The following is a 26,608-nucleotide window of genomic DNA, read 5'->3' on the forward strand; positions in this document are numbered from 1 at the left end:
CTGAGTTCGAGGCCAGCCTGGTCTACAGAGCAAGGTCCAGGACAGCCAGGGCTACACAGAAAAACTATCTCAAACAGAAAAAAAAAAAAAAGAAAAAAAAAGAAAAAGAAAAGAATTTTGGTGTCCATATGTATGTACACATATTCTATACATACATACATACACACACACACACACACAGCATGACTCCAGACACTAAAAGGTGGGTGAAACAGAACTGAAGCTTTATTGGAGGGTTGGGCTGCAGTCAGTTGGGGCAGCCAAAAACCACCATTGATTCTGTGAATGCCCCGAGGTCTTCACACTGTTTCTGGTTCTTCTCATCCTGGCATTCTTCTCCCTCAGGCCAGTGCTCTACCCACGTGTCCTTCCCAATGATGTAGCTGGTGCTGCAGAAGTGAGAGCAGTTAAGGGCAGGTTCCTGGGGGCAGTGGGTGGGGCTAGAGGGGCGGTCATACCCACATGCAGGGTGGGCACTTACTTGGGCTTTTCTCCCCAGAGGTCAGAGGAGAGGCCCCACATGAGGTACTGCTTCCCTTTCTGCAGCTTCAGGGCGTTTCTGCACTTGATGTGGCTGATGAACCTGCGTTCCTGCCCTGCCTGCACCTCATCTGAGCCTGGGGAGCAGGGAAGGAGAGGCTGAGCTCCAGCAAAGGGAGTCGGGCTGGGGAGGTGGGAAGACAGAGGGCCGGGTACCTGACTTGATGACCTGCTCGATGGTCATGATGTACTCATCAAAGTCATCCGACAGCTCTATCGAGGTGAGCTTGGTCTTGAACACTATGGCGGGAGGAAGGACAACGAGGGTTTTGAGCAGGGTTGGTCATGGGGCCCTCACCAGCAGATGCACCTGACCATGTGACCTTCGGCCGCACTCCTCCAAACACACACACATAGTGCTGAGTTGGAGCCACTGGCAGTCTGTCCCCTCCCAGGAACACACACAACCAGGCCATCCCACAGCCACACTCACACTCATGGACTCAGTCATAGGTCTCTGAGCAGAGTTAGGGATGCCTACAGGCACAGCCATCCATGGTGAAGTCTCATATAACTGAGGCTATGGGCAACTCCAGGCTACAGACCATACACATTCATAGCCACACATTCCGTGCACACAGTTAGAGTTACAGGTAAGTATTCATATACACAGAGGCAGCTGCTCATCTCACAGTCACCCACAATGCTACAGTGACAGTATCATGCAACCATGGCAATCTGTAAAACCATACCTGACAAAGCCATGTGTAAGGACGGTCATGTTCATGATGGCCCTGACTGCAATCCAAAGTCATGCTTGGCCAATGTTTTACACATAGCCATGCAAAGTCATGCACAGTTGCAACATATGCCTAACTCTCAGCTGTACGCAATTACACCCAAAGCTACAGGCACACGCACAGCTACAGCTACTGTGTTTGTGTAAACACGTTCACATGTCATCGTATCAGTTGTAAATTTGACAAATATGGGAAGAGGGAACCCCAACTGAGAAATTGTCTATCAGCTTGGCCTGTGGCCATGTCTGTGAGGTATTTTGATTGCTAAGTGATAAGGAGGGGCTAGTCCACTGTGGGCAGTGCCATCCCTAGGCAGGTAGGCCTGGGCTAAGTAAGAAAGGTAGCAGTCCTCCGCAGTCTCTGCCTGCAGCTAATAACCAACTGTGAGCTGTAAGACAGAATAAAGCCTTTCCTTCCCAAGTTGCTTATCCCAGCAACCGAGAAGCCACTGGACCTGGACCTGACGTGTACACATTCATGTGTGTGGAGCTTAGAGGACAACTTTGTCCTTTTTGTTTGATGCATGTGTCTGTGAATCCACAGAAGCCAGAAGAGGGTGTTGGATCTCTTAGAGCTGAAATTACAGGCTGTTATGGGCCTGAGGTAGCGTGCTCTAACACATGGAGACATCTCTTCCTCTTGTTTTTTGAGGCAGGGTCTTTGAAGTCAAGACTTTGACTTCACTGGTGTGGCTAGGCTCGCTGGCCTGAGAACCGCCTGTCTCTGCCTCATCTGTGGTTGAGTTCAGGACATGTGCTACCATGCTGAGCTCTTTGCCTCGGTGATGGGGATCAAATCCAGGGCCTCATGCTTGGGCATCCAGAGCCAGATGAACAGAGCTATCATCCTCATCCACAATCTTTGTGCTCTTGCAAGGAACCCCTCACTCCAGCTCTTATGGGTGACCCCATAACTGGCTGGTTCGGCAAGCTGGACCTGGGTGGTCAGTGCCCTAACTGGGGTGAGTGTCTCCCAAAAAACCATCACACAACACAGACCACCCCTTTACTATACATCTACACATGTCCCCTACACAACAGTCACCCACAGCCACATCCTGATAGGGACACAAGCACCACCAGTGCTGCTCCCCGCTGGTCACATACTGTCATACTCCACAGCGTCTGACAGCTACCAGCTGCCATACTCACCATAGTCCACTCCAGGCTCACAAGCCTTGTCTAGTCGATCATTCAGGCTGACCTTCTCCTGTGACTGATGCATGAAGCAGTTCTCTGCAGGGTGGGATGGATGCACACAGGCTCTTGAATACCCCCACCCACCCACTTTCTGTGTTGGGGCTGGTTCCAGAAGGAACACTTATCCTACTCCATGTCCCCTGGGTACGATGGTTTCAAGGCCCTCCATCCTCACAGGAGTGGAATGTCTGTGTGGGTGTGTCCTGTCTGAGTCCGTTTCCCTCACCCTCCTAGTGCCCACCTCCAGGTTGTTTCACCCCACAGGAGTGGAGCGTCTCTGTGGGTGTGTCCTGCTTGGGCCCACCCCTCACACTCTTCTAGTGCTCACCTTCAGCACAACGGCACATTTCGTTGTGGCACAGCTTGCTCAGCATTCCATCCTCCTTCTCTGGATGATAGAACCGGGTACATGATTCCTCTGTAGGGAGAAGAAGTAGGAGAAAGTCAGAGGCCCAGGGGCTCCACCTGAAAGACCACTCCTGCTAGGAAATGCACAATGAGTGAGTCCCCTCAGCCCTGAGATGCAAAGTCCCCAATCTCAGACCCTGTGATACCCAGACCCTAGGCTTTTTGATCTTTTGTTCTTTCAGGCCATGGTCTCTTGAAACCTCCATCTAGAGTCCTGGAACCCTTAGATGTCAAATTCTAGGTCCCTGAGATTCTAAGGCCCTCCCTACCTCCAGATCTCTGCAAGTCATTGAACTCTTCTTGAGTTACCCAACTCTCCAAATCCTAGGACTCTAAGAACCTCAGCATATGGGACCCCAATATTTTGATCTTTGTTGCTGCCAAAGATCTCTGATACTCTGATCCCCAGGACCTCTGGATGCTAGGATGACTCAGCGACCAAGCCCTGCCCTGGCTGCTTACCCAGGTTGTAATAGGAGTAAACCTTGACCGACCCCGGCTGGATAAGTCCCACATCAAAGTACTGGTTAACTTTGAAGGACAGGCAGTCTTCTTCGGAGTGTGAGATCTAAGGGAAGGATGGAGCTGGTCAGAGGATGTCACAGAGGGAGCCCAGGACACACTCCTGGCATTTGGAGCCAAGGTAGAGAAACTGAGGGAGCAAGCAGGTTCTAGAAGGTGTGGGAAAGTGAATGGCATTTGTTAAATCTATCTTCCTTTTCTACCATGCTTGGAACCAGACTGTTTGCAGCGTCACTCAGATTTAGGGCCAATCAGGTGAACAAGCTCTGGCCAGCAGACCACTGTCTACCTGCTATTGTTTGGATGTGATTTCTCTTCATCTAGGCCACAGCCTGGAAAGTATTAAGTAGATACAGCCCTTAAGGTCATAGGGGATTAATGACCATTTGGGAGGAGAAGGCCAGCTCTCAGCAGAGTTGACTTGTTACTGTGATGGTGGGTCTGGTTTCCTGGACCTCTCTTGGCCCTGCCTGTAGTGTGTGTCCTTTCTCTTGTGCTCTCTCCTGCCATCATCCTGGGGGTTTGTGTTAGAGGCTAGACAGTAGGATCAATCAGTCTTGAGCTGTTATTTTCCAAAAGTTTGAGCTAAATAACTCTCTTTATAAACCATGCTGCCTCAGGTATTTTGTTAGAACAAAATGAAGGGCACTATGACAGTGGTCCTGAAAGCATCACATATAGCCAGGTATATCTCTATAATTCCAACACTCCGGAGGATGAGTCAGGAGGATTGTTAGTTTGGGACAAGTTCAGGCTACATTGAGAGACCTTGTCATTAACAAACAGACAAACCCATGTACTTTTCTTATGCTATTGCTGAAAACTCCAAGATCCTGGAGATCCCAGGGCCACAGGGTGAAAGGAGTTTGGGTCCCAGATCATGGAGCACTAGACTAGAGGGAAAGAGGACAATCTTTGGTTTTTTTGTTTTTGTTTTTGTTTTTTGTTTTTTTGAGACAGGGTTTCTCTGTATAGCCCTGGCTGTCCTGGAACTCACTCTGTAGACCAGGCTGGCCTTGAACTCAGAAATCCGCCTGCCTCTGCCTCCCAAGTGCTGGGATTAAAGGCGTGTGCCACCACTGCCTGGTGAAATAGGACAATCTTGAATTGGTCACCTTATATTACAAACTTTTTCCTATTTCCTCATAGCACAGATCTTGTGTTCCCAAGCCTGGGGCTAGCATGAGCTGGATATTAAGATAGAGGAAGAAATCCAGACAGGAAGGGGAAGGGAGGCACAGAAGCCTCCCTGGGGACAGGAGTTACCTTTTCTAGGTAGATGATGAGGCTGTTCTTGGTGCCTTCTTTGTCTATCTCGTACTTGGAGATGTATCTGTCTACTCCAGAGCTCAGCTAGGGAAGAGCAGAGCTGGTAAAAAATCCCTCCCTCTCTCCCAGAAGCTCCTTCCAGTCCTCAGGCTCCTTCCCTGGGCCCCAGACCCAAGCCTCCTTACCAGTTTCAGGTCGTCCATGTCTGGAATGAACCCAGTCATCATGGAGATGTCCAGGATGGACATAGTGGCATCCACATCTCCCAAGTACCTGCATATGGCAGACAAAGATTGTTGGATTTCAGGATGGCCGTGGCACCAGGTCCAGTGCTGGGATGACCAGGCTCCTGCTTTCCACCCAGCACCGAGGAAGGGTTGGGTTTGGAAAACACTTGTCTGAAAGCAACATAAGTAGATGCAGTCAGGCATGGCCGTTCATGCTGCTGTCTCAGCACCTGGAGGGAAGACTATGAGCTGAGACTAGCCTGCGCTACTGAGTAAGTTGACACAGGCTAGCCTAGGTTACAAAGCAAAACAGTGTCTCAAACAAAATAAAACCTAACTAAAACCTAAAACTTAACTAAACTAAACCATAGCAGTGTGGAGGGCCGGCATTTGGAGTGTAGAGGGCTGGCGGGGCAGGCTGACTTGACAGCTCAATCAGTAAAGTGCCTGCTGTGTAAGCATCAGGACCTAAGTTTGAGCATTCACTATCCATGATATAAAGAACAAAAGAGCAACCATTGTGGTTAGCACCATTAACCACTGAGCTGTTTCTCTAGCACATGCTCTTAGTTCCAGCCCTGGGGATATGGAGTCAGGAGGAACTTTGGGCTTTTTGCCCAGCTAGCCTACTGTACTTGGCAAATTCCAGGCCAAGTTGGAAAAGAACAAGGTGGAGGGCCAGTGAGGTGTTTCAGTGAGTATAGGTGCTCTAACCATTATGCTTGACAACCTGAGTTCAATTGCCAGAACACACATGGCAGAAAAGAGAACCAACTCCTGCAGTTGTCCTCTGACCTTCACACGTATGCTGCGGCATGAAGGAACACACACACACACACACACACACACACACACACACACACACACACACACACATGATCATAAAAAAAGGAAACACATAAGAAAAATGAAAATTCCTTTGGCATTTGTTTTTGACCGTAACATCAATGATGCTTTAGAAGGAGGGAAAATGGAGGAACTCTCACATAAGCCTGGGGTTTTGTGAGAGACGGGCTGCATGGCCGGAGGGAGGCAAGCTAGCCAGCATGAAGAAGCGTTGTTAGTGCAGGAGGTGAAGACGGGCCAAGGATGCAGCTCATGGCTACAGCACTTGCTGTGTGTACAAAGCAGGGGCTCAGGCCCAACACCACCCACAGTGAAGAAGTCTTTCTAAGGGAGGAGAGAGTAACTGGGGCAGGGGACCATGCCAGAAAATTTGGAAAGGTTGAGTGGGCTCAGAAACCCCGGACCCTCAGACCTGAGAACGGTAGGCATTTCACCTACTCCAGACCAGGTCCCTGTCACATGACCACAGCATGTGACAGGGACCATGACCCTGGAGAAGACCATGACAATCAGTCACATAGGGGCAGTGCCTGGAAGCCCCTCCACATGCAGATGAGGCATCCCCACCATCTCAGACCAAGCCAATAGAAAGCATCTGCTTTTAGATCCCAACCCATTCCAAAATGCATAGAAAATCCTGTCCACAAGGAATGAAGGCACAAAAATTGTTCCAACAAACACCGTCTAGGAACATCTGTCATACAAGAACCATAATACTCTTGGGAAGAGAGTCTTCTCCCGAAGCTTTTGCCTGAGACTACCACGGCCACTTCTCACTCCGTGGCCCTGGCCTTGGCTCCCAGCAGATGCTTCACCATTGCTCACAGACTGGCAAGTAACCAGGGTGAGTCTCAAGGATCAGGATCCTTACCTGGTGCAGATGTCAAGGATCATAGTACTCTTGGCGTTTTCAGGCTTCTTGGCTACAAACAGAAACAGAAAGATGGGAGAAGGTGCCTTTGGGTCTTGATTCAGGAGGAGGGCAGGAGATAGGACAGGAGTGGGGCTGGAAGGTAATGGAAGGGTCTTTATTCTTCTTACTTGTCTCAGGGGCTGGTCCTATGGTGACCCTGAGGTCAAACTTCTTGCAGGTGACTTTGCCTTTGACTTTGGCATGATACACTGTCACCACCTGGTGAGATAAAAGTCTCATGAGAGCAAGAGATGGACAGGGATGATGGTAGGGTGGATAGGGGAAGGTGGTAGACATGGCGGATGTGGGTTCTCCTTTCTTACCGACAATGTGCCTTGGCCTTTCCCTTTGGCTGTTAGAGAGAAGCCCTCATTTTGCTTGGTCTGCAGAGAGTTGGGAGAGAGAAGAGAGGGTGTTAAGAGCCAGCTTCAGGACCAGGGGGATGGCACAGAAGACAAGGAGCTTGACTTATAATCATGAGAGCCTAGGTTTGATCCTGAGAATCCAAGTAAAGCAAACTGGGTATAGGCCAGTACTGGGGAGACAGAGACAGGGGGATTCTTGAGGCCAGCTAGCCTCTTTTGCTTGATGAATTTCAGCTCAATGAGGCACTATGCCTTGACAAACAAGGTAGACAGCATCTGAAGAATGACATTTAAGTTTGTCCTCTGGCCTACACACACACACACACACACACACACACACACACACACACACACACAGGTGAGCACACCTGTACACAGGGGCCAGCTTCCTCTGGCTCTGAGGGCCCTGATAGGTGTCTGACCTCCCTCCTGCATCCCTGGCTGGAATAGAGAGTTGAAAATGGAAGGGGGGTAAGGCTGTACCTCTTCCGATCGCAGGAGGCTGCCAGTTTCCCAGAGCAGACGAAACGTGGTTGGGGAGCTGCGGCTGGGGAGGTGAATGGACACATCCATGTTCAAGTTCTTGTGGTCAGGGACATCTGTTTGGTATTGGGCCAAGGCTTGGAATACCATGAAGGTGGCCTAGAACCCATGGGATAGGATGGTTAGCTTTGCAGTCTACCTAGTGGTTAGTGTGTGCTGGGGAGATGATGCTGTGTATGTCAGAATCACGGGGTCGGCAGCACACACAGAATATTCTGGAGAACACAGATATATAGGTAGAAGGGGGTGGATATCCCAGAGCTCCATTGAGAGTTGCTCAGGCCAGGGCTGTCCAGCAGTCATTCAGTGATCTAGAACCCATCAGAGTGTGAAGGGAGCAGTGGAGGTCACTGGACACTGAAGACCTGTCTAGACCCCTCCAAGGGCGTGAGCTTTTGTTCAGAAGTTATCAATGATGAAAACAAGTCAGACTACATCAGGAACTCTAGACCCATCAAGAGGAAGGAATCTTAGACTAAGGCTTAGAAGGCTAGAAGTTAGTCTAGAACCATCTCACGAGAAAGAGAATAAAGCTGGAGTGTAGAGGCATCAAACCCTAAAGAGATACTGAGGATGGAGCAAGTGCTGAGAAGTGATTGACAGCCCGTGAGAAAGAAAGACCAGGCTGCAGCTGAGCTTGCTTTGCCTTAACTTGCCAAAACCATCACCTGGAGGGCTCTAGAGAAAGAGGCCCCAGGCAGTGCCCTTGTGTAGGGCCTGCACACCATCATCTCCCCAGCACACCCTAACCACATGCCTTAGAATACACGGATGACAAAAGGTGACAGTGAGAGCCTGGGTAGAACAGGAAACTTGGTTTAGAACTCACCCAGGGGGAAATGATGACATTTGAGAACCCGGTGGAATGGAGAACATGATCTAGAGCCCACACATGAAAAGATGGGGACATTGGGAGTCTAGTCAAATTGAGATCATGTTCTAGAACCTTCTAGTGAGGGGGACATTAAGAGCCCCGTGAAACTATAAATGTAACCTACAAGTCTCCAGTTAGTGCGACATTAGGGGTCCTAGAAACATGGAACACGACCTAGAACATTTTAGATGAGAACATGGAGGGGGACCCGAGGAACCTAGTAGAATGAAGAGCATCATCTACTGTAACAAGGTGTGTGCTCTGGTTTCTCAGCTCTCCTGCAGTCCCCACACTCCTCAGGCACAAGAGTCGCATGCCTGGGCCTTAGTGTCTGTCTCCCTTGGGAGACATGGGAATTAAGCATTGGAGCTCGAGGCCACTTGCCTGGGTGGAGCCATAGCCACCTCCAAAGTATCTTTGCTCATTGAGCCAGCGCACCACAGGAGGCACAGAGTCAAAGTCTCTCAGCAGCAGCAGGGCCAGGAGGGCATAGGATGTGGCCTCCACATTGTAGAGCTGCTTGCCAGGTTCCTCCCAGCGGTTCCGATCTGCAGAAAGACACCCCAGCCCCTCATCCATTGCCCACGTAGCCTGGGGGGGTGACCTAGGAGCTAACTTTCCCCAGAACCAGACCAGTCCTGGTGCTCAATGTTGACTGTCAATCTGAGTCATCTGGAAGACAATCCCCTGGCCATGGGAGTGGGGAATCATCCTGACTGCGTTCATTGATGTGGGAAGACCTATTTCTAGGTGGGCAGGACTATTCCCTGGGGTGGAGATACCAGACTGTGTAAGATGACGAATGCAGACAGCACTAGTGAGCTTGAAGCCATCTCTCTGCTTCCTGATTAGGTCCCACTGTTTTGACTTTCCTGCTACAATGGATCCCACCCTTGACCTGTGAGCTGAACAGCCCTTCTTCCCTTGGGTTGCTTCTATCAGGGTCTCTTATAACAGAAACCAGAAAAGAAATCAAGACCATTTCCAGTCCACCAACTTCAGTCACCTTTTCTCCTCCCTTGGACTCCTCAGATGCCCAGAGTAAGGCTGAATGAAAGATGCGACAGGCCTCTTGTGTGGTTTACATTGAAGGGTCAACATACTTTAGAGGCCTCCATTGCAGCTCAGTGTGGGCCACGCATCCCACCTCTCAGCTAAGAGCCATGCGTCCTGGCTCAGTGTACGTAACCAGAACCCACCCTCACACCCCAGCCTTGCACCCCTTTGAGCTCACCCCTTAACATACACCCATACACTCCTTCCCCCTTGAGGTGGCCCCTCAACATACCCCCACACTCTTCCCTGAGGTGACCCCTCACTCCCCCACACACATATACACCTCTTCCCCTTGAGGTGCTCTCTCACCCCACACATACCCCTAGCCCCTTGAAGTAACCTCTCACCTACCCATACTCCTTTCCCTTGAGGCAATCTCTCACCTTTGGCTGTGTTCAGAAACTTGCTGAGGTAAGGTTCCTCCAGTTTGTTCATCAGGGCCAGGGCATACCCAGCAATGGCCACTGTGTATGGTCTCTGCAGGTTCAGGTAACTGGCTTCAAGATACTCCCCTGCCTTGTTGATGCTCCCAGGAAGGCTCTGTGAGAGACAGATGGTTGGGGTCTCACATGACTTCTGGGCTACCTTGGGTTATCTGTTCTTTGGGGCTCCGTTGCCTTTGATGTGTCTGTTTTTAAGAGTTCCTTAGTTGTTGGGGACACTTGTGTGGCACCTTTTTGTTGAATACTTTTATGTGTCTAGAGTAGTCTGTACACTACACTAGGTATGTGCAACAGTGTGTGATTGTGGGTTCTTGAGCAGTTGAGTCCTGCTTCAAAACAAAGGTGTATTATGGTTGTGTAAATACTCCCCCAGGGGATGTCACTGAACAAACTGATGGCTTATAATGCCCCAAATGGGCGTAAGCTAGAAGTCAAATTCAGCTGGTCAGTCTAAGCCTGTGTGAGTTGTCCTTGTCCTCCATCATTGCCTTCACCATCCCATCTTTATTATGGGCTTGTCACTTATTCATGTATTGAATTTGGATGTGCTCTTTGCTCTAAGTTGAAATAGTCCCTCCAAGATGCAGGGGCACTCATAAAACTCAGGAAGGCAGTGAGAGACCGAGACCAAGGCTCAGAAGGCTCCAAACTCACCAGTGCCCAGAGCTCTCAGGAAAGGTATGAGCTGCACAATACCCCTCCATATGACGGCAAGCAGCTGCTGAGGTGATGAGCCTCTCTGGTGGACACACCCACATGTTGGGCAGGGGATTCCAGATGTACAGCTTTTGTGACTTATCACCCATGGTGGGGTGGGCCTTTTGGCAGTTCGCCTGCCTTTGAGTTACCCATGCCCCCTAAGTGACCCCAATAAACTCAACATAATGTTCACCATTCTGTACTTGGGCAGAACCATTTCTTCAGTCTGTTGTTCTAGGATGATAGATGTTTGTTCAGATCTCCCCAGGAAAAGTCACATACCAGACCTCTGAGGTCATAACAGTGATACCCAACGGGTGTCATGATTTGTTCCCAAGACCATCTGGGTAATCAGTAGAGAAAGACAAATCTCCCAAGTCAAGGGAACAACGTCTCCCCTGGTCAGCTTCAACTGTCAACCTGACATGGCCCAGAGTGTCAATTTGGTTGATGAATTGCTTAGATTAGATTGGCTAGTGGTCATGTCTGTGAGGAACTGTGTTGATTGTTAATTGATGTGGGAGGGCCACTGTGGGTGGCACCATCTCTAGGCAGGTGGTCCTGAACTGCCCAAGAAAGCTAGCCAGAGTATAAGCTTGCCAGTAAGTCAGCCAACAGCAGCATCTCTTTGGCTGTGAGAGGTGAGTTCTTGGTCTGCGGTAATGCTATATAGAACAGCAGACACACCTGCCTTTGAGTCTCTGCCTTGACTCTCCCCAGGGGAAGTGGGTGATCTGGAGCTACAAGCTGGAAGAAACCCTGTTCTCCCTTAAGTTGCTTTTGGTCAGAGTGTTTAATTACAGCTGGGGAGGATGACAGGATGGAGGGCTGAGAAGACACTCACATTGACCTGCCCCTCACAGATGTCTCTGGCTTCCTGCAGTGCAATGAGGACGAAGGCTGTGAGCGACACGTCTGCCTCCTTGGAGTCCCGGAAGCCACCCTGTGAATAGGAGCAGAATCGGGTCTTTATTTGTCCCTACCTGGTTATCAAGTCCAGGCTCAGCTCCCCACCCTGGAGGATCAATCTCTCTAGTGTAATCAACTCGATTGTTGGTTCATTCTCTGTTACTAGGGTCCCCTTGTACTGCTGCCCCTGGTATAATGGCTGAGGAAAAGCAGACATGGGGTCTAGCCCTCACCGGGCTTCTTGTTCAACAGGGAGGAAGGATGAGCAGCTTCTCCCTTACAGAGAAGTACCCCTTGATTTATGGTGAGGCTACCTCTGGAGAGGCCCAGGGTCAATGCTAAATATCATGAGTCAGAATAGTTAGCAGGGGCTGGGGAAACAACTCAAGCCTGGGGACCTGTGCTTAATGTTCCAGAGCTCACATTAAAAAAAAAAAAAAAAAAAAAAAAAAAAAAAAAAAAAAAAAAGTCTCTGTGTATAATGGCATGTGCTTGTAACTTGAGCATTGGGTAGGCAGAAACAGGCAGATGCTGGGGCTTGGGGGCTGGCCAACCTAGCTTTCTGGGTGAGCTTCATGACAATCAGACCCTTCCTCAAAACAAAAAAAAAAAAAAAAAAGAAAGGAACGAAGGAAGGAAACAAGGAAGAAAAGAAAGGAACAGAAAAAAGACAAGAAAAGAACACAACAAGGGCGGGTGGCCCTTGAGGACTGACACCCAAGGCTGACCTCTGATCTCAACTGGTGCACAGAATACCATGCATGTTGCTCTCTTAGTTGGGTCTGTCAGCCTCTGGATTCTTGGAATACTTCCAGTGTTTTACAACTTTATTCACTTCCTCCCCAACCCCTACCGCCAAATGAACAAGTAGATGGGGCAGTACTGTCTCCCATCCCTCCTAGGACCCTCTACCCTTCTCTTCCTGGAATCTGCCTGTCTCTTACAATCATTTCTTGGTGAATCACAGGTCCATCCTCCTGAAAGACACCGTCTGGTTTCTGTTTCTCCAGAATCAGCCATTTAACAGCCCCACAGAGGACCTGAGAGTCGATGGCAATGAGGTTGGCAGCCAGAGAGAAGACCTTGACCACGTAGGCTGTCAGCCTGGGGGCAGGAGTTATAGTGATACCAGATGAGAATCAATTGGTTTTAGTATGTAGATTGACATCTTCACCCACCAATGAGCAGAGAGGGTTGGTACCAGAGCCACTCAGTTTGGGTTTTTAATTTCAAAGCCTCATGAAGCTGGTGCTTAAAGGATTCTAAGGCTGAGTCAATGCTTGCAGCCTTGACTGGGCAGAGAGAGACCAGACCACCAGTGGTGGGGATGTAGGCCTTGCTCAGGTGGATGTTGAGAAGAGGGAACCAAGCTGACCACCTGCTTACCAGGTGCTGGGGGGCCGGTTGTTGAAGGCAGCATAGGCAGAGCTGGGCTGTTTGAAGGCCAGCTGCTGGGTGTACCCTGTGGGGAATAGACAGGGTCACCAAAGAAAAGGGTGGCTGGGTTGACCAGGATAAGCAGTGGGAGATCCAGGGCAGGATAAGGATGCTACTGCCTATGTGAGGTGGAACAAGGGTTCAAAGAGGATAGGACCAGGATCCTGGGAGGGACAGGCTTTTAAGGAAGGCTTGAAGGGAAATGCTGAGAGAGGAAGGACAGAGTGGTGTGGGTGGCTCACTGAGAAGAGGGAAGACAAGGGTGCTGCACGGGGTGGGACAAGTGTGCAGAGAGGGAGGAAGGTTCAAATAGGAAACGAATTCTAAAAAGAGGACTCAGGTTGGGTTCAGGGATCAGACAGGTGAGCCATCTCTGAAGAAAGGAGAGGAGAGGGGCTTGGAGAAGAGACATGGCCTTGGGAAGAGGGATAAGGCTTGGGAGAAGATTGAGGAGGGGTAGGGCCTTGGGAGGACCAGTGCAGCTTTGACGATTGGGAATGGAGGGGTCTGGGAAGGATGAGTGGGTGGGTTAGGGGAGCTCTAGCCCAGGCCCCACCTTTCTTGATGAGCTCCAGGGCCTCTTGCCTCTTCTCCAGGCCAAACTTTTCCCACTGTTCGGTCTGGTCCAGGTAGTGTACTGCGATGACCGTTGGTGTCATGCCAATCATGTTCTGCTCTCCACAGCCTGAAGGGGTCACGATCAGGTGTTTCAGCCGTTCCCCATCTACAGCGTCTTCTGCCATCTGAACCACCGGGGTACCTGCAGCCGAGGGTGGAGGAAAAGACCTGTTTAAGACAGTCTCTGAGCCGGGCGGTGGTGGCGCATGCCTTTAATCCCAGCACTTGGGAGACAGAGGCAGGCAGATTTCCGAGTTCAAGGCCAGCCTGGTCTACAGAGTGAGTTCCAGGATAGCCAGGGCTACACAGAGAAACCCTGTGTCAAAAACAAAACAAAACAAACAAACAAAAAAAACCAAAACAAAACAAAAAAAGACAGTCTCTGACCAGAGGAAGCCTAGGGCTTGGTGGCTGCAGGAGGGTGTGTGTGGAGGTCCTGTGTGGGTTTGGGGGAAGGTTGTACCCGACCTTGGACATTTAATTTCACCTTTAGATAAAATAATGGCCATAGTCACAGACAGCTCTGACTTACAGTCTATTGCTCATGTCCACTGGAGAACTCCACATAGAATCTTAAATAATCCTCAAGCCACCTTTGTAGTTAAGCACTGTCACTAGCTCTCTGTGAGTGCTTGTCTGAGGGGTGCAGTGTCCCCTTGATGTTCCTGGATCCAGTCAAGAGCAGCAGAACCTCTGCTCTTGGTGTGTGTGGCTTCTCATTTTAAGTGTCTTTACCAGCAAGTGCTGTTTGCTGACCTGACTTCTGCAGGCAGCTCCCGCAGGCAGACCCACAGCACACTGTTTCAGATAGAGTGGGAGATCTGAGGTGCTACGGCTCAACCCCTACAGCAAACAGGGCAGAGACTATCTATGGTGTTTGAACGACAGTGGTCTCCATAGGCTTGTATGTTTTGGTGCTTGACCCCCAGTTAGTCAAACTATGAGAAGGAGCAGAGACTGTGGCTGTGTTGGAGGAGGTGTGTCATTGGGATGAGCTCTGAGGGTTCAAGAGCCCAGTCTAGGCCCAGTCTCTTTCTTTCTCTGCCTGCTACCTGTGGATCAAGGTGAAGCTCTCAGCTACTGTTCCACCATGTCTGTCTGCTTCCTGCCATGATACTCATGGTCGAAGCCTCTGAAACTATAAGCAAGCCTCAATTAAATGCCTCCTTTAAGAAGAGTTGCCTTGGTCGTGATGTCTCTTCATAACAGAACAGAGACTAAAACAGCATCACATCATCGCCCTCATTTTTCATAGGAGGAACCTGAGACACGGGACGGCAGTATGTTAACAAATGAGTCCCAGGTCAATCAGTTTGAAATTGATTTGAATCTGGGCATCCTGGTCCAGGGTCTTTCCCCTCACCCCCGCTTCCTTTTCCTTATTCTCTTCTCTCCTCATCCCCACCCCGTGAGATGGAGCTCAGTTAGCTTCTGGCTCCCAGCTGCCCTGACCCCTGCATGGCAGGGAAGAGGCCATCTTACCTTGCAGGAGAATTCTGGTCTCAGAGTCTGTGTCTGGCACTTGGTCACTGAGGTCGGCAGCAGGCACTTCCTCCCTCTGCACTCCCTCTGCAGGATGAGAGAGTAAAGACTTGGATGGCGGCAGCTCTCCAACCCCTTCCTTGGTACCCCACCCCACCTTACCCTCTCTGCTCACCTTTGCCGAGGTGCTCTGGATCCAGTGTACGGACGGCCACAGTTTTGTTGACTCTCATTCCTTCTGGCTGTGGAGGGTGGCAGATAAAATGACAACAGATACACAGATGGTCAACAGGGCACTATTTGGAGAAGGTCCTTCAAAAGGGCTCTGCCTCTCTGCCTGTGTGCCTGGAGACCAGTTACTTAACTTCTCTATGTCTCAATTTCTTCTAAGGAGGAGGTGATTCAAATGCCTACTTATACTCATGTGTATGTGTGCACATGTGTATTTATTTATAAGTGTGTGTGTATGTTTGCATGTGTATGAGTGTGTTTGTACAAGTGTGCATGTGTGTGTGAGTGTGAGTGCATGAGTGTATGTGAGTGTGTGGCATGCATGTTTGTACATGTATGAGTATGTGTGCATGGGTGTATGTGAGTGTCCATATATGTGTGCATGCAAGTGTGTGAGTATGCACGCCTGTGTGTATGTGCAAGTCAGTATGCGTGTGTGAATGTGAGGGCATGAGTGTGCATTACGTGAGTGTGAGGTGTACATGTGCATGTTTGTGTAGGTATGTGTGAGAGTATGTACATGTGTGCAAGATGTGCATGTGTGTGTATGTGTGAGTGTATATACATGCTATGCATTTCTGTATGAGTGTGCATGTGTATGAGAGTGTGTGCAAGTGCGGATGCAAGCATGTGAAAATGTCAGTGCCATATGTCTTCTTCTATCCCTCTTCACTTTTTTTGAGACAGTCTCTTGATGAATTTGGAGTATCCAATCCAGCTAGGCTGACAGGCCGGTGAGCCACTTCTGTTTGGGTGCTGGGGCTCTGAGCTCAGGTCTACATGATTGCACAGCGATCGTGTCGCCAGCTGAGCTATCTCCCTGGACCCTTTTTACTCTTTAAAAAACTTGAAACAGGGTCTCATTAAGTTACCCCCGCTGTTCTCAAATTCATGATCCTCCTGCCCCACACCTCCCAAGTGCTTGGATCATTGGGCACACCCCATACCTGGTTTACAAAGTACAGGAGATAGAGCCTGGAACTTTGCATGAATGAATTGAGTGCTCTACACCCTGAAGCCTAGCCAGTTCTAAGATTCTGTAACATCTGGGCCACAAGATGATCCTTGGTCAACAGCAGGGAAATCTGAAGGCTAGAGGCAGCAGCTGCCCCAAGGACTCACCACAACCTTCAGTATCTTCTTGACACCATCACTGATGAAGTGGCCTATGACAGCAGCCTTGACCTCCACCTCCTGGAGGCCAATCTTCAAGGGGACGATGACATAAGGCACAGGCACAGAGGACTTGGGAGGGATTGTGATGGTCTGGAAGTAGCGCTCCTTGGCGGTGGCCATGCTGCAGAAGGCTGGGTTGTGCAACAGTTCCACCCTCACCTGCAAGAGAAGGAAGGTCAGGGCAGGTGTGTGAGGGAGGTCAGGGCAAGTGAGGGAGGGGACAAGGCAGGTGAGGGTGGGTCCATGGGTCCTGGTGGCTTTCCACTGACTTGCTCCCACCTTAAGAGTCTCCTTTTCACGGTAGTTGAAGAGCACAGCTCTAATCTCCACCTGTTCATTCCGCACCACAGAGTAGGGCAGTCGCAGGTCAATGAAGAAGTCCTGCATCACTGTGATTTCATAGGGGTCTGCCACACAGATCCCTGTCGGCAGAAAGAGGCGTATGAAGGGTCCAGGGTGCGAGGGCTGTGCAGGGAGGCAAAGGCGGGCTTCTGCTTCAAGTTCCCTAGCTGTCTATGGCTGATCCCATCTGCAGAAAGCTGAAGACTAAACATGTGCATGTGATTAGCAAATCCCAGATGTGGTGATATCACAGCCAGTTATGTCCAACCTCATGTGTTTACATGTGCACATGTGTGCACGGGTTCACATGCATGTGGAGGCCAGAGCCTGACACTGAGTGCTGTCTTCAATTGCTTCTCTACTATACTTAATTTTATGTATGTACACATGAGTCTTCTGTGTTTGTGTGCAGCTCAGTGCAGTATCCACAGAGGCCAGAAGAGGGCATCAGATCCCCTGGAGCTGCAGGGAGCTGTGAGAAGCCTGATGTTGGTGCTGGTAACCAAACTCTGGTCCTCTGCAAGATCAGCAAATGTTTTTAACCACTGAGCTTTCTTACTGACCCTCGAGCTCATTGCTGGGCTAGGCTGGCTGGCCAGGAAGTCCCAGGGATCCTCCTGTCTCTGATTCCCCAGCACCAGGATTGCAAGCAGGCACTATGACTCCCTCCTTCCTATGCTGGTTCTGCAGATGGAGCTCAGGGCAAACTCTTCACTGCTGAGCCGTCTTCCCAGCCCCTCCTGTACCTTTCTTGTCTGACAAGCTCACTGCCAGAATCTCCCAGGTGGTGATGGAATCTTTGAGAAAGATGTTCATGACCTTCGTAGAGATTCTGGGTGTAACAGAAATTTAAAAATTAAGTGGTAAGATCTATCAAGATGGAGAGGGTGCTGAGGTGGAGGGCCTTGGGGACACGTTAGATAGGAGCTCTAGGTTGCACCTGTGGTTTTGCTAGTTCAGCCCATGGACCTCCATGGTGAATCCAGAGGAGACAGGAAGTTGGCAGGTACATGCAAATCATATGCAAATGAGACTGTCTGGGAGGATGCCTTCTACTCTCAGGCAAGGATGTGGAGTAGGCGTGTCCCAGCCTCATCCCCTCCCCATCCCCTACCCTCCACCCCGCTTTAAAAATATATTTACTGTGGATGTTTAAGTGTGTATGTCATCCTTCTGCCATGACCTTAATGTGAAAGTCAGAGGACAATTTCTGAGAGTTTGTTCTCTCCATCCACCGTGTGGGTCAAGTGGTGAGTCTTGGTGGCCTGCAACTTTGTTTACTGATCAGAGACCCATACCCATTTTTCTCTGGTTCTTTCAGCTCTTCTATGGTCCACAACCAGCTCTCTGGGAAGTGGCTTCTAGAGATGATATCTTCTTCTGGAATGATGTCTTCATCCATGTCACCTGAGGGTAGGCAGATTTGATTTGGAAAAAGACCTACTTTGCAGGTGGTGCCCTTGAAAACCTTTCTGAGCTGTATAGATGCATTCACTACTGTGTGGCAGTTTTCTACCAGCCCCAGACACACTAGTCTTTGGGGATCCCTCTCTCCATCTAGGAACTAAAATCTAAAAATCATGTTCTACAGATTTGTTGCTATCAAGATGACCATCATCCAAACTGGTTGGGAACTCATTAGGTAGTCCCTGCTGGCCTGGGACCTGCAGCAATCCTCTTGTTTCAGCCTCCTGAGTGCTAAAATGACAGGCATGTGCTGTCGCACCTAGTTTCAGTGTGGACTGATTATAGAAGAATTTATCTTCATTTTGCTGAAGACGTATTGCTTTGTGGGATGGGGGTATAGGTGTGGAAAAGCTGATGCCCAGTATGAGAAAAGTCCTTGGCTCCCTCCCTCAGTCTTTCCTCACACACAGCCCAGAGATGCCTCCATCCTCCTTCTGTCCTCCCAGGGGATAGGGCTGGGGACACAGTCTTTGGGCCACCCTTCCAGCAAACAGGTACAGCCACCCATCACTGGGCAGTTGTGTCCACCCTTCCGCCCACCCAAATGTCGCTCTACAAGTCGCCACTCACTCCTGGCCAGGCCCAGCAGCCGGTCTCTTCTGTGTTGTTCACGCAGCTTGGTGATGTAGTTGCAGCAGTCTATAAAGGCCTTCATGCAACTCTCGCCCTGGGTGATGAAGCGTGCCCGGCGCTGGCAACTGAATTTCATAGGGATATCGCGCATGCCATCCTCACAGCACTTCCGAAGACCCTTGTCCGTGTACTGACCAGCTGTGGAAAGCCCAGACCTGGTGTCAGCCTTAGCCGTCAGGAGAGCATCAGACCAGACTTCAGGTAGAACTTCCCTGGGGCAGGACAAGGAAGGCAGCCCTCTCCTCCTCCTATGGGATTTTAACAGGATGGGTGTGGGTGATGCATGGAGATAGGGGTCAGTAGAGGATTCCTAACCTTTGTCCATCCTTCTTTCCATCAACTGTACTGAGCGACGGCGGCGGGCAGCTGGCTTGGCGCACTCAAGATCTAAGGGAGAGAGAGAGAGACAGGAGGGACAGGGTAAAGCTGGGATGTGATGGTTGTACCCTTTTGGTAGTGGGAGAGACTGAGGCTCAAGAAGAAACAAGAAAAGCTGGTGAAATGGCTCATGGGGTAAAGGGGCTTGCTGCTCATCCAGACGTCCAGAGTTTGATCTCTGGGACCCACAGAAGATGAGAACGGAGCGGTACGAGTTGTCTTTAGACCTCCACATGCATGCCATGGTGAATGTGTACTCAAGCTCACACACACACACCGCATACACACACACACACACACACACACACACACACTGCACACACATATGCACTCACTCACACATGCACTCACACACATGCACATGTGCACACACAGAGAAACACACACACATACACACACACCTTTAATTTAATACAATTAAAACCTAATTTAAGCAAATAGGGATAGGCAGGTGTTGCTGATAAAGGAAGGGCAGAGATTCAGTCTCCTGATCCCAGGGTCCTGTTCTTATATGGGCATCTAGGTTTGGATGCCTCCTTGTGTCCACCCCTGGTCTCTTTTCTCACCTGATCTCTGATCAGTCTGCAGGCCTTGGCTTGTCTTGAAGGTCAGGCCTGCATCCATAAAGACGCCAGCATAGTTCTTCCCACTGCCTGGGGTGCAGCCAATATCTGCTTTCTCTATCACATCCCAGATCTGCAAGTGGGACGGTATGGGTGGATGGAGGGGGTGGAAAGAAACCACCAACCCATCATGATGCTCAACCCAGCCATCCCGCCCCTCCTTACTCTAACATCCAGCCCTTCACAGACCCAGCTTCTAGCACTCACCACACTTCAGGTTGGTCTGAGGGATGCAGGCACGTACCTTGCTCTGTGTGAGTTTGTTCTTCTTGTTCAGCACAAACACCCCCTTGTCCACAGCCACTAGCCCCACTCGGGCCCCCTGGTTTCCCTCGATCCTAAGTGTTGTCTGATGCCCAGGTGCAGGCTGTCGGTTATCTTTTGGGTCTCCCTTCACCACCAGCTATAGAGAGGATGGAGAAGCGAGACAGGGAAGAGTTAACCCCAGAAAACCCACAGAAGGAAAGAGGAAGGAAGTTCAGAAAGGAGACAGAGAGAACTTAAGGGAGGGGAAATGGGGAGGGCAAAGAGACAGTGGGGGAGAAGAGATAAGCAGAAGAGAGAGGTGAAGAGAGAGAACATGGACAGAGAAGAGAAAAAGAGAAAATGGTGGGGGTGAGGGGAGGCAAAAGCAGGCAGAGCTCTGTGAATCTGTGAGCTTAGCCTAGGCTAGTCTACATATTGAATTTCAGGACAGTCAGAGCAGCATGGCAAGAGGGGGCAGGAAGGGGGTGCTCACCGTGCCTACACAGGAATCCTTCACATCTACCCACACAGAGTCGGCCACCACCTCCCTTTGGCCATTAGCTCCAATCAGGGTGTAGTAAGCCACCAGGCGGAAGGAAGGAATAAAATCTGGAGTGATGGGCAGGGACAGGACTACCAGGTCCTGGCCAGACTCCCGAACTTGGCGGCCTGCCTTCAGTAGCTTCCCCTTGCTCATAACCTAGAGGGATGATGGGCTGGCATAAGAACCAGGACAGGGCTAGGTAGAATAGGTGCAGGAGACCCCAGGGCTGGGCATGAATCCTTGGGGTGCTGGAGGTCCCTGGTGGTCACGGACCAGGTAGGTGTAGTATCGGATCTTGCTCTCTTGGCCTGGGTCTGTGCGCAGATGGAAGTTGACGTTGAGATTGTCCCCTGGCTTGAGCTCCATTCGAGACACTGACAGGTGTAGGTAGTTGTTGGAGTTGTGCATAGTGCTGTAGGGTTGTGCCTGCATTGTCTTGGTGGCCTGCCGAGAGTCTAGGATACCTTCCTTCTTGGTGCGGACCTAGGTGAGGAATCCAGAGAGAGGCATGGTGGCTCCCAGAGCTGCCCAGGTTGGGATGCTCACAACAGGCTCAGCTAGATAGCATCTAGATCAGCCAGGTGATGAGGGCTGGCCATGCTGCTGAGGGGGGTTCTAGATTAGGTTAAATGTGTGGGTGGCACCGTGCTCCCCTGAGCTGTTGGACTGGACTGAATAAAAAGGAGAAAGTGAGGTAAGCACCAGTGTTATTCATCTCTGCTGATGGGGTGTGAGCAGCTGCTGTCAGCTCTTCTGTGCCTGCCAGCCATGAAGGACTGTAGCCTCACACCGGGAGCCATTATATACATTCCTTCCTGAAGTGGCTTTTGCCAGGTGTTTTATTACAGCAAGGTGGGATCCTCTGGGTGAACCACAGAAAGTGTCATGAAAACGAGCAGAGCCCTGTGTTTCCCTGACCATGGAGACTCCCTGACCATGGAGGATTGGAGCTCCAGGCACTCACTGTGATGGTCAGGGGTTGGCGGTTGTTGGGTGTGTTGACACTCAGCTTGGCCACACCATCATCTTGAGTGAGAGCCTGTGCATCGGATCCCTGAGTGACTACTGGCACTCTGGGAGCTGGAGAGCCATCAGGGTTGGTCACGAACACCTATGGACAAAGTCAGGCGGAGGAGAAGGGTCAGTGTGTTCTGAGTGACTGAAGGTAGAAATGGGGACCAGCCCTGGATCTTACCATGAGGTCGAAGGGCATGGCTGGCTTGAAGAATTTGGGTGTCTTGGTGAAGTGGATCTGGTATGGGGAGGTGACAATTGGGATTCCACTGCGCTCTGCCTCTACCATGTCACTACCTGAGGAGATGGATGGTACTAGTGAGGGCAGGCATCCTAGCAGCCCTTCAGGGCCAAGCCTCCTTTCTCAAACTAGCCTTGTCAGCCTTCATCAAAGCAGGCCTCACCTGAGTGCAGGATGACAGTGACGGAGACATACAGGGACTTCCCCACCAGGGCATCTGCGTTGGAGGGCCGTACCCCCTCCATCAGCACCTCTCGGCTCAGCACTGCGTCCCCGGAACCATCTTCGATCTGCAGAGGAGAGGAGAGCATGAGGGAGGGGGAAAGGTCCCCAAGAGAGGGGAGGCTAGGAAAGGGGGGAGCTCAGAATGGGTGGCCTGGTTCAGCAAGGTGAGGGACTGGGAGGGCCTAAGAGGTGGGATGGGCTGAGGGGTGATGATGGAGGTGGGATGGGCTGAGGGGTGGTGATGGGCCTTGGTCTCAGGGGAGAGAGGCTGCTATTCCAAGCTCTGGAAGGGGTGAGGCAATACCACCACTCGTGTGAGGGAATGGGCCAGAGAAATCTTCTTATCGCCATCCTGGACCCCAAAGATCACGAAGGCCGTCCCGTCCACGTTCTTTCCATACAGGAACCTTAGAGACAAGGAGACTCGGGGTCCTGGAGACTTCTCTGGATTTAGCTGAAGACTTCCCCCATGCATCACTCCCACCCTCCTCACCTGGCTGTGATGGAAACTTTCAGGCCCTCTGGGTCATCGATGTAATAAAAATTCTCTGTGGGTACCACCAGGACCTCAAAACTGGGCAGCACTGGCATGGGGTATGAAGACCATGACATCTCAGCATGGCTGCCAGGGCGTCAGCATGGCTGCCAGGGCAGCGTAAGTGCAATGGCCTCATGTGCCGGGTACCCCATGACTTACCGTATTCCTTCACCTCAAACTCTGCAGAGAAGGTCTGCTTCGGTGCATGCTCATAGAAGGCTTGGATCTTCCACTGCCCCATGCTGCAAGAAGACGAGGAATGTGGCTGGGCCTTCAAGTGCCTCTTCCCCATCCCTCTCCTGGGACAGGGGAATCCCGTTTTTGGAGACCCAGACATACTTGACCAGTTCTGGAATGTTCCAAGACAAAGACAAGATGCCATATTTGTTCTGGGTCCCAGTTTCTCTCTTGATGGTAACGCCATCAGGGGTCTGTAAGAAAGGCATTATGGCATAAAGCAACTCTTCAGAGGCACAACCACCCCATCTATGTTCACAGAGGCAGCACTTAAGAACACAGACCTGGGTAACCCAGCCTAGGTTCAAATCCTTACTGTGCCACTTATAAGCTCTGTGTTCTCAGGTAAATAGCTCAACCTCTCTGTGCATTTCCTTTTTATGTTTAGGACATAGTTAATGCAGCAAAATCCTGGGCATTTAAAAGATGAGGGATGTGATGTGTGTGTGTTTGGAGCAGAGGGAGCAAGAGACAAAGAAGGAGGAGGAAGGAAGGGAGAAAACTGGGCAGGGTGAGCAGGACCTTGTGCCTTGCAAGGAAGACTTTGACTCTAAAGAAATGGGAGCCACAGAGGGTTGTAGGAAGAGAAAGAAGGGTCTTCACTCAGGTTTTAAGCAGGGCCCTCTACTGGGCAGAATGGACTGACCACACAGAACTACTATTAGTTCATCCCAATCTTTAGATAGAGAAACTGAAGTTCAGGGAGTCTCCCTGGAGTTGGATTCCTCAGTCTGTGACCTAAGGGTCTTCCTAGATCTCTGGTCTCCGCACTGATCCACCTGTGTAGCCATTTGCCCATGGACTGTCTCAGAGGACTGAGTCTCAGAAGAGAGTCTCAAAAGGGAGGGGACTTGGAGAGGAGGGGACTCAGAGAGGAGGGTATCCATCTCTGGGAAACTCAGTAACTAAGTACCTCAATGGTGTAGACGACTGGCCTGTTCACAGGCAGTAGGTTGTTGTCTACAGTGAAGATCCGATAGAAGACTGGAGGGTGTGGGGAGACAAACAGACTTCTGTTAGACCTTAAGCTCTGGGAGGATCTTCCGGCCCTGGGCCCTGGTGTGAGCAGCCTCCCACAGCACTTACCAGTGGAGCCCGGGGTGTAGATGGTCTTGTCTGTCTGGATGAAGAGGTACCCCCTCTGGAAGCTTACCAGCACCGCTTTCTCCACCACGGTTTCTCCGAAGTTTGCCACCACTGTCACATACTTTTGCCCCTTATCTGAGTTGAATTCCTTACTGGCTGGAATCTATGCATGGGCCAGGGGAAGTCAGGACTCTGGCAAGGAGTGGTGCCCAGAGAGTGTCCCCAGAGCCCCTGGGCCTTCTCTTTGTCGACTCCCCTCAGAGGAAGGGACTGAGGGGAGAGGGATCATAGAGGGAAGGATCTCAGAGCAGAGGGTCTCAAAGGGTAGGGGACTCAGAGGGGAGGGTCTCAAAGTGGAGGGGTGTTAGAGGGGAGGGGACTCAGAGGAGAGGGAATCAAAGGAAAGGAACCTAGAGGGTAGGGGTGTCAGAGGGGAGGGACTCAGAGGAGGAGACAGGAGGCAGCCTGGAGGACCCAGGCTGGACCTGAAGGGGCTATGGCTGACTGTAGTTCCCTAGTTCCTTGCCCACCTTGATGGAGACCCTGCTCAGATATCCACTGGCTCCTGTCAACACCGTCTTCTCACTGGTCAGCACTTGCTTCTTTAGGAAGTCTTGCACAGTGACTGTGACTGGGATGTTACCCTGAGCATCGTGGGCCTCTAGTATGATGGTCTCTTCACTCTCCAGCCGTAGGACATTGGGAGTAATGATGGAGTACCTGACCGTGGGTTGTGGGAGCAAGGCCTGAGACTTCAGCCCTCATTGTGGCTGGCCCAGTCCCTACTTCTAGAGGGTTCTCAGTGCTGGCTGGGACACCTGCCAGAGCAGATGCCTGGGTCTATGTTCCTCCCCACGGGAGAAGGCACCAAGCTACAGCCTCCTTTCCCTCAGCCTCCGGAAGCTGGCTTTCTCTGGCTTCAGCACTGGATACCAGCCATAAGGACGTCCCATGTGCTGAGAAAGTGCTCTCTCTACCACTAAGCTACACCTCAGCCTCTCCCCACTTTTCTGTTTGGAAACAGCATCTCGCTAAGTTGTTTAGGCTAGCCTGAACTCACTCTGTAGTCCAGACTTGGCTGGAATATGCACACTTCCTGTCTGGGCTTCCAGAGTAGCCAGGATGACAGGTTCATGTAGTCAGGCCCAATGTTGAGCTTGGCTTTTGACAGCTCACATAAGGGCTCTAGACCCCAACAATCCTCCAGTCCTCAAATCTTAAACTTACCATTGCCTAAACCACAAGACATCAGGGAAACCCTAAATCTATAGACCTTCTTTTTTATAAGTAGGCACACCAACACTATAATACCTGGATTCTATGGACATAAGACTGTAAATACCCTTACATACAAGCAACCCAAACACTCTCACATTCTCTCACATTCTCTCTCTCTCTCTCTCTCTCTCTCTCTCTCTCTCTCTCTCTCTCTCTCTCTCTCTCTCTCCCCCCCGTGTGTGTGTATGCACATGCATAAGAGTGTGGAGGCCACAAGAGGTTGTCAAGTGTCCTGTTCTATGACCCCCCACCCCCATATACACACCTTGAGCCAATGTCTCCTTTCTCTGAACTTAGTACTGAGCTGGCAGCCAGCAATCCCCAGTATCCTGTCTCTAGCCCCACAGTGTGGGGTTACAGGCTCTGGAGGCCACTCCTGGCTTTTCCATGGATGCTGGGAGTTTGAACTAAGGTTCATACCCACTGAGCCATCTTCCAGCCCTCAGCACAAATTCCTAACATCCCTGTCTCCTCCCCCACTAGCCACACACCCAGGGTTCTATAAGAAACTGCACCCCCAGAAGGTAACTACTTACATGGGGCTCCCAAGAGCTAGTGGGGAGCTGGCCAACAGTAGCAGTAGCACTAGTAGCTGGAGCCCTGAAGCTGGCCCCATAGTGAAGGACAAAGGTGGAAGGAGAGAGGGGGTAAGGGACAGGGGTGGGCAGTGGTGAGCCAGGCTGTGGATGGTGCCTCTTTATGTGGCTCTCCTCTCTGGTCCCTCCCTGTTCCTGCCCCAGGGCCTGCCCCAGATTTCGCAATACAGTTTCCTAAGCTTTTCACAAACCTGGGGCAACAAGTCTTGGGGTGAGTAACCCCAAGCACATTTCCATTTCCCTGGAGCTTGAAAGTACCCGCCTGGCTCAGGCTTCTCTTGGGGTCAAGGCCAGATGCTGAGGCTGGGCTGGTCCCTGTTGTACTTGGTTACACCAGAGACCATTGAAGTGACCTCCTCCCACACTTAGCTGGGTCCCAGTAACCCAGCACATCTCTCTCTCTGGTTCTCTCTACCCCCCCCCCCCAGGTCTTGCTAAATCAGTGGTTCTCAACCAGTGGGTGGAGACACATTTGGGATTGCACATTTCATATTCTGTGTATCAGATATTTACAATTCATAACAATGGCAAAATTACGGTTGTGAAATAGCAATGGAATAATTTTATGGTTGGGGGTCAGCACAACATGAGGAACTGGACAGAAGGGTGGCAGGTCTAGGAGGGCAGAGACCACTGTGCTAAACAGTTCCGAACTCCTGCCCT

The 26,608-nt window shown here is 50.8% G+C and overlaps 1 protein-coding gene across 1 annotated transcript; it reads right to left on the reverse strand.

Annotated features, from left to right (window-relative positions):
- Positions 1-203: 203 nt before the first annotated feature.
- Positions 204-26,047, reverse strand: C3 (complement C3). Its single transcript, XM_034498571.2, has 41 exons — positions 25,886-26,047; positions 24,602-24,791; positions 24,072-24,234; positions 23,899-23,969; positions 23,088-23,179; positions 22,908-22,990; positions 22,704-22,794; positions 22,515-22,617; positions 22,149-22,275; positions 21,926-22,041; positions 21,695-21,841; positions 21,004-21,213; positions 20,680-20,886; positions 20,185-20,343; positions 19,884-20,013; positions 19,255-19,326; positions 18,877-19,077; positions 18,138-18,246; positions 17,586-17,671; positions 16,777-16,919; positions 16,444-16,656; positions 15,266-15,332; positions 15,091-15,177; positions 13,547-13,750; positions 12,940-13,015; positions 12,498-12,657; positions 11,489-11,587; positions 9,886-10,042; positions 8,831-8,994; positions 7,513-7,671; positions 6,988-7,047; positions 6,793-6,883; positions 6,623-6,674; positions 4,864-4,951; positions 4,676-4,762; positions 3,350-3,455; positions 2,808-2,897; positions 2,432-2,515; positions 697-780; positions 482-617; positions 204-389 (listed from the first exon to the last, which is right to left on the reverse strand). Exons 1-41 carry the CDS (start codon positions 25,963-25,965, stop codon positions 248-250), a joined length of 4,986 nt encoding a protein of 1,661 aa, XP_034354462.1. The 5' UTR covers positions 25,966-26,047; the 3' UTR covers positions 204-247.
- Between the last annotated feature and the right edge of the window lie 561 nt (positions 26,048-26,608).

The sequence above is a fragment of the Arvicanthis niloticus genome, chromosome 3, assembly GCF_011762505.2.
Source record: "Arvicanthis niloticus isolate mArvNil1 chromosome 3, mArvNil1.pat.X, whole genome shotgun sequence".
NCBI classification, from domain to species: Eukaryota; Metazoa; Chordata; class Mammalia; order Rodentia; family Muridae; genus Arvicanthis; species Arvicanthis niloticus.

Coding starts and splice junctions, on each gene's coding strand:
- C3 (XM_034498571.2), bottom strand. CDS start 25,965: ATGGGGCCAGCTTCAGGGCTCCAGCTACTAGTGCTACTGCTACTGTTG. Junction 23,180..23,898: donor CAGTCGTCTACACCATTGAG/GTACTTAGTTAC, acceptor CCTTTCTTACAG/ACCCCTGATGGCGTTACCAT. Junction 6,884..6,987: donor AAGGCCAAGGCACATTGTCG/GTAAGAAAGGAG, acceptor TTATCTCACCAG/GTGGTGACAGTGTATCATGC.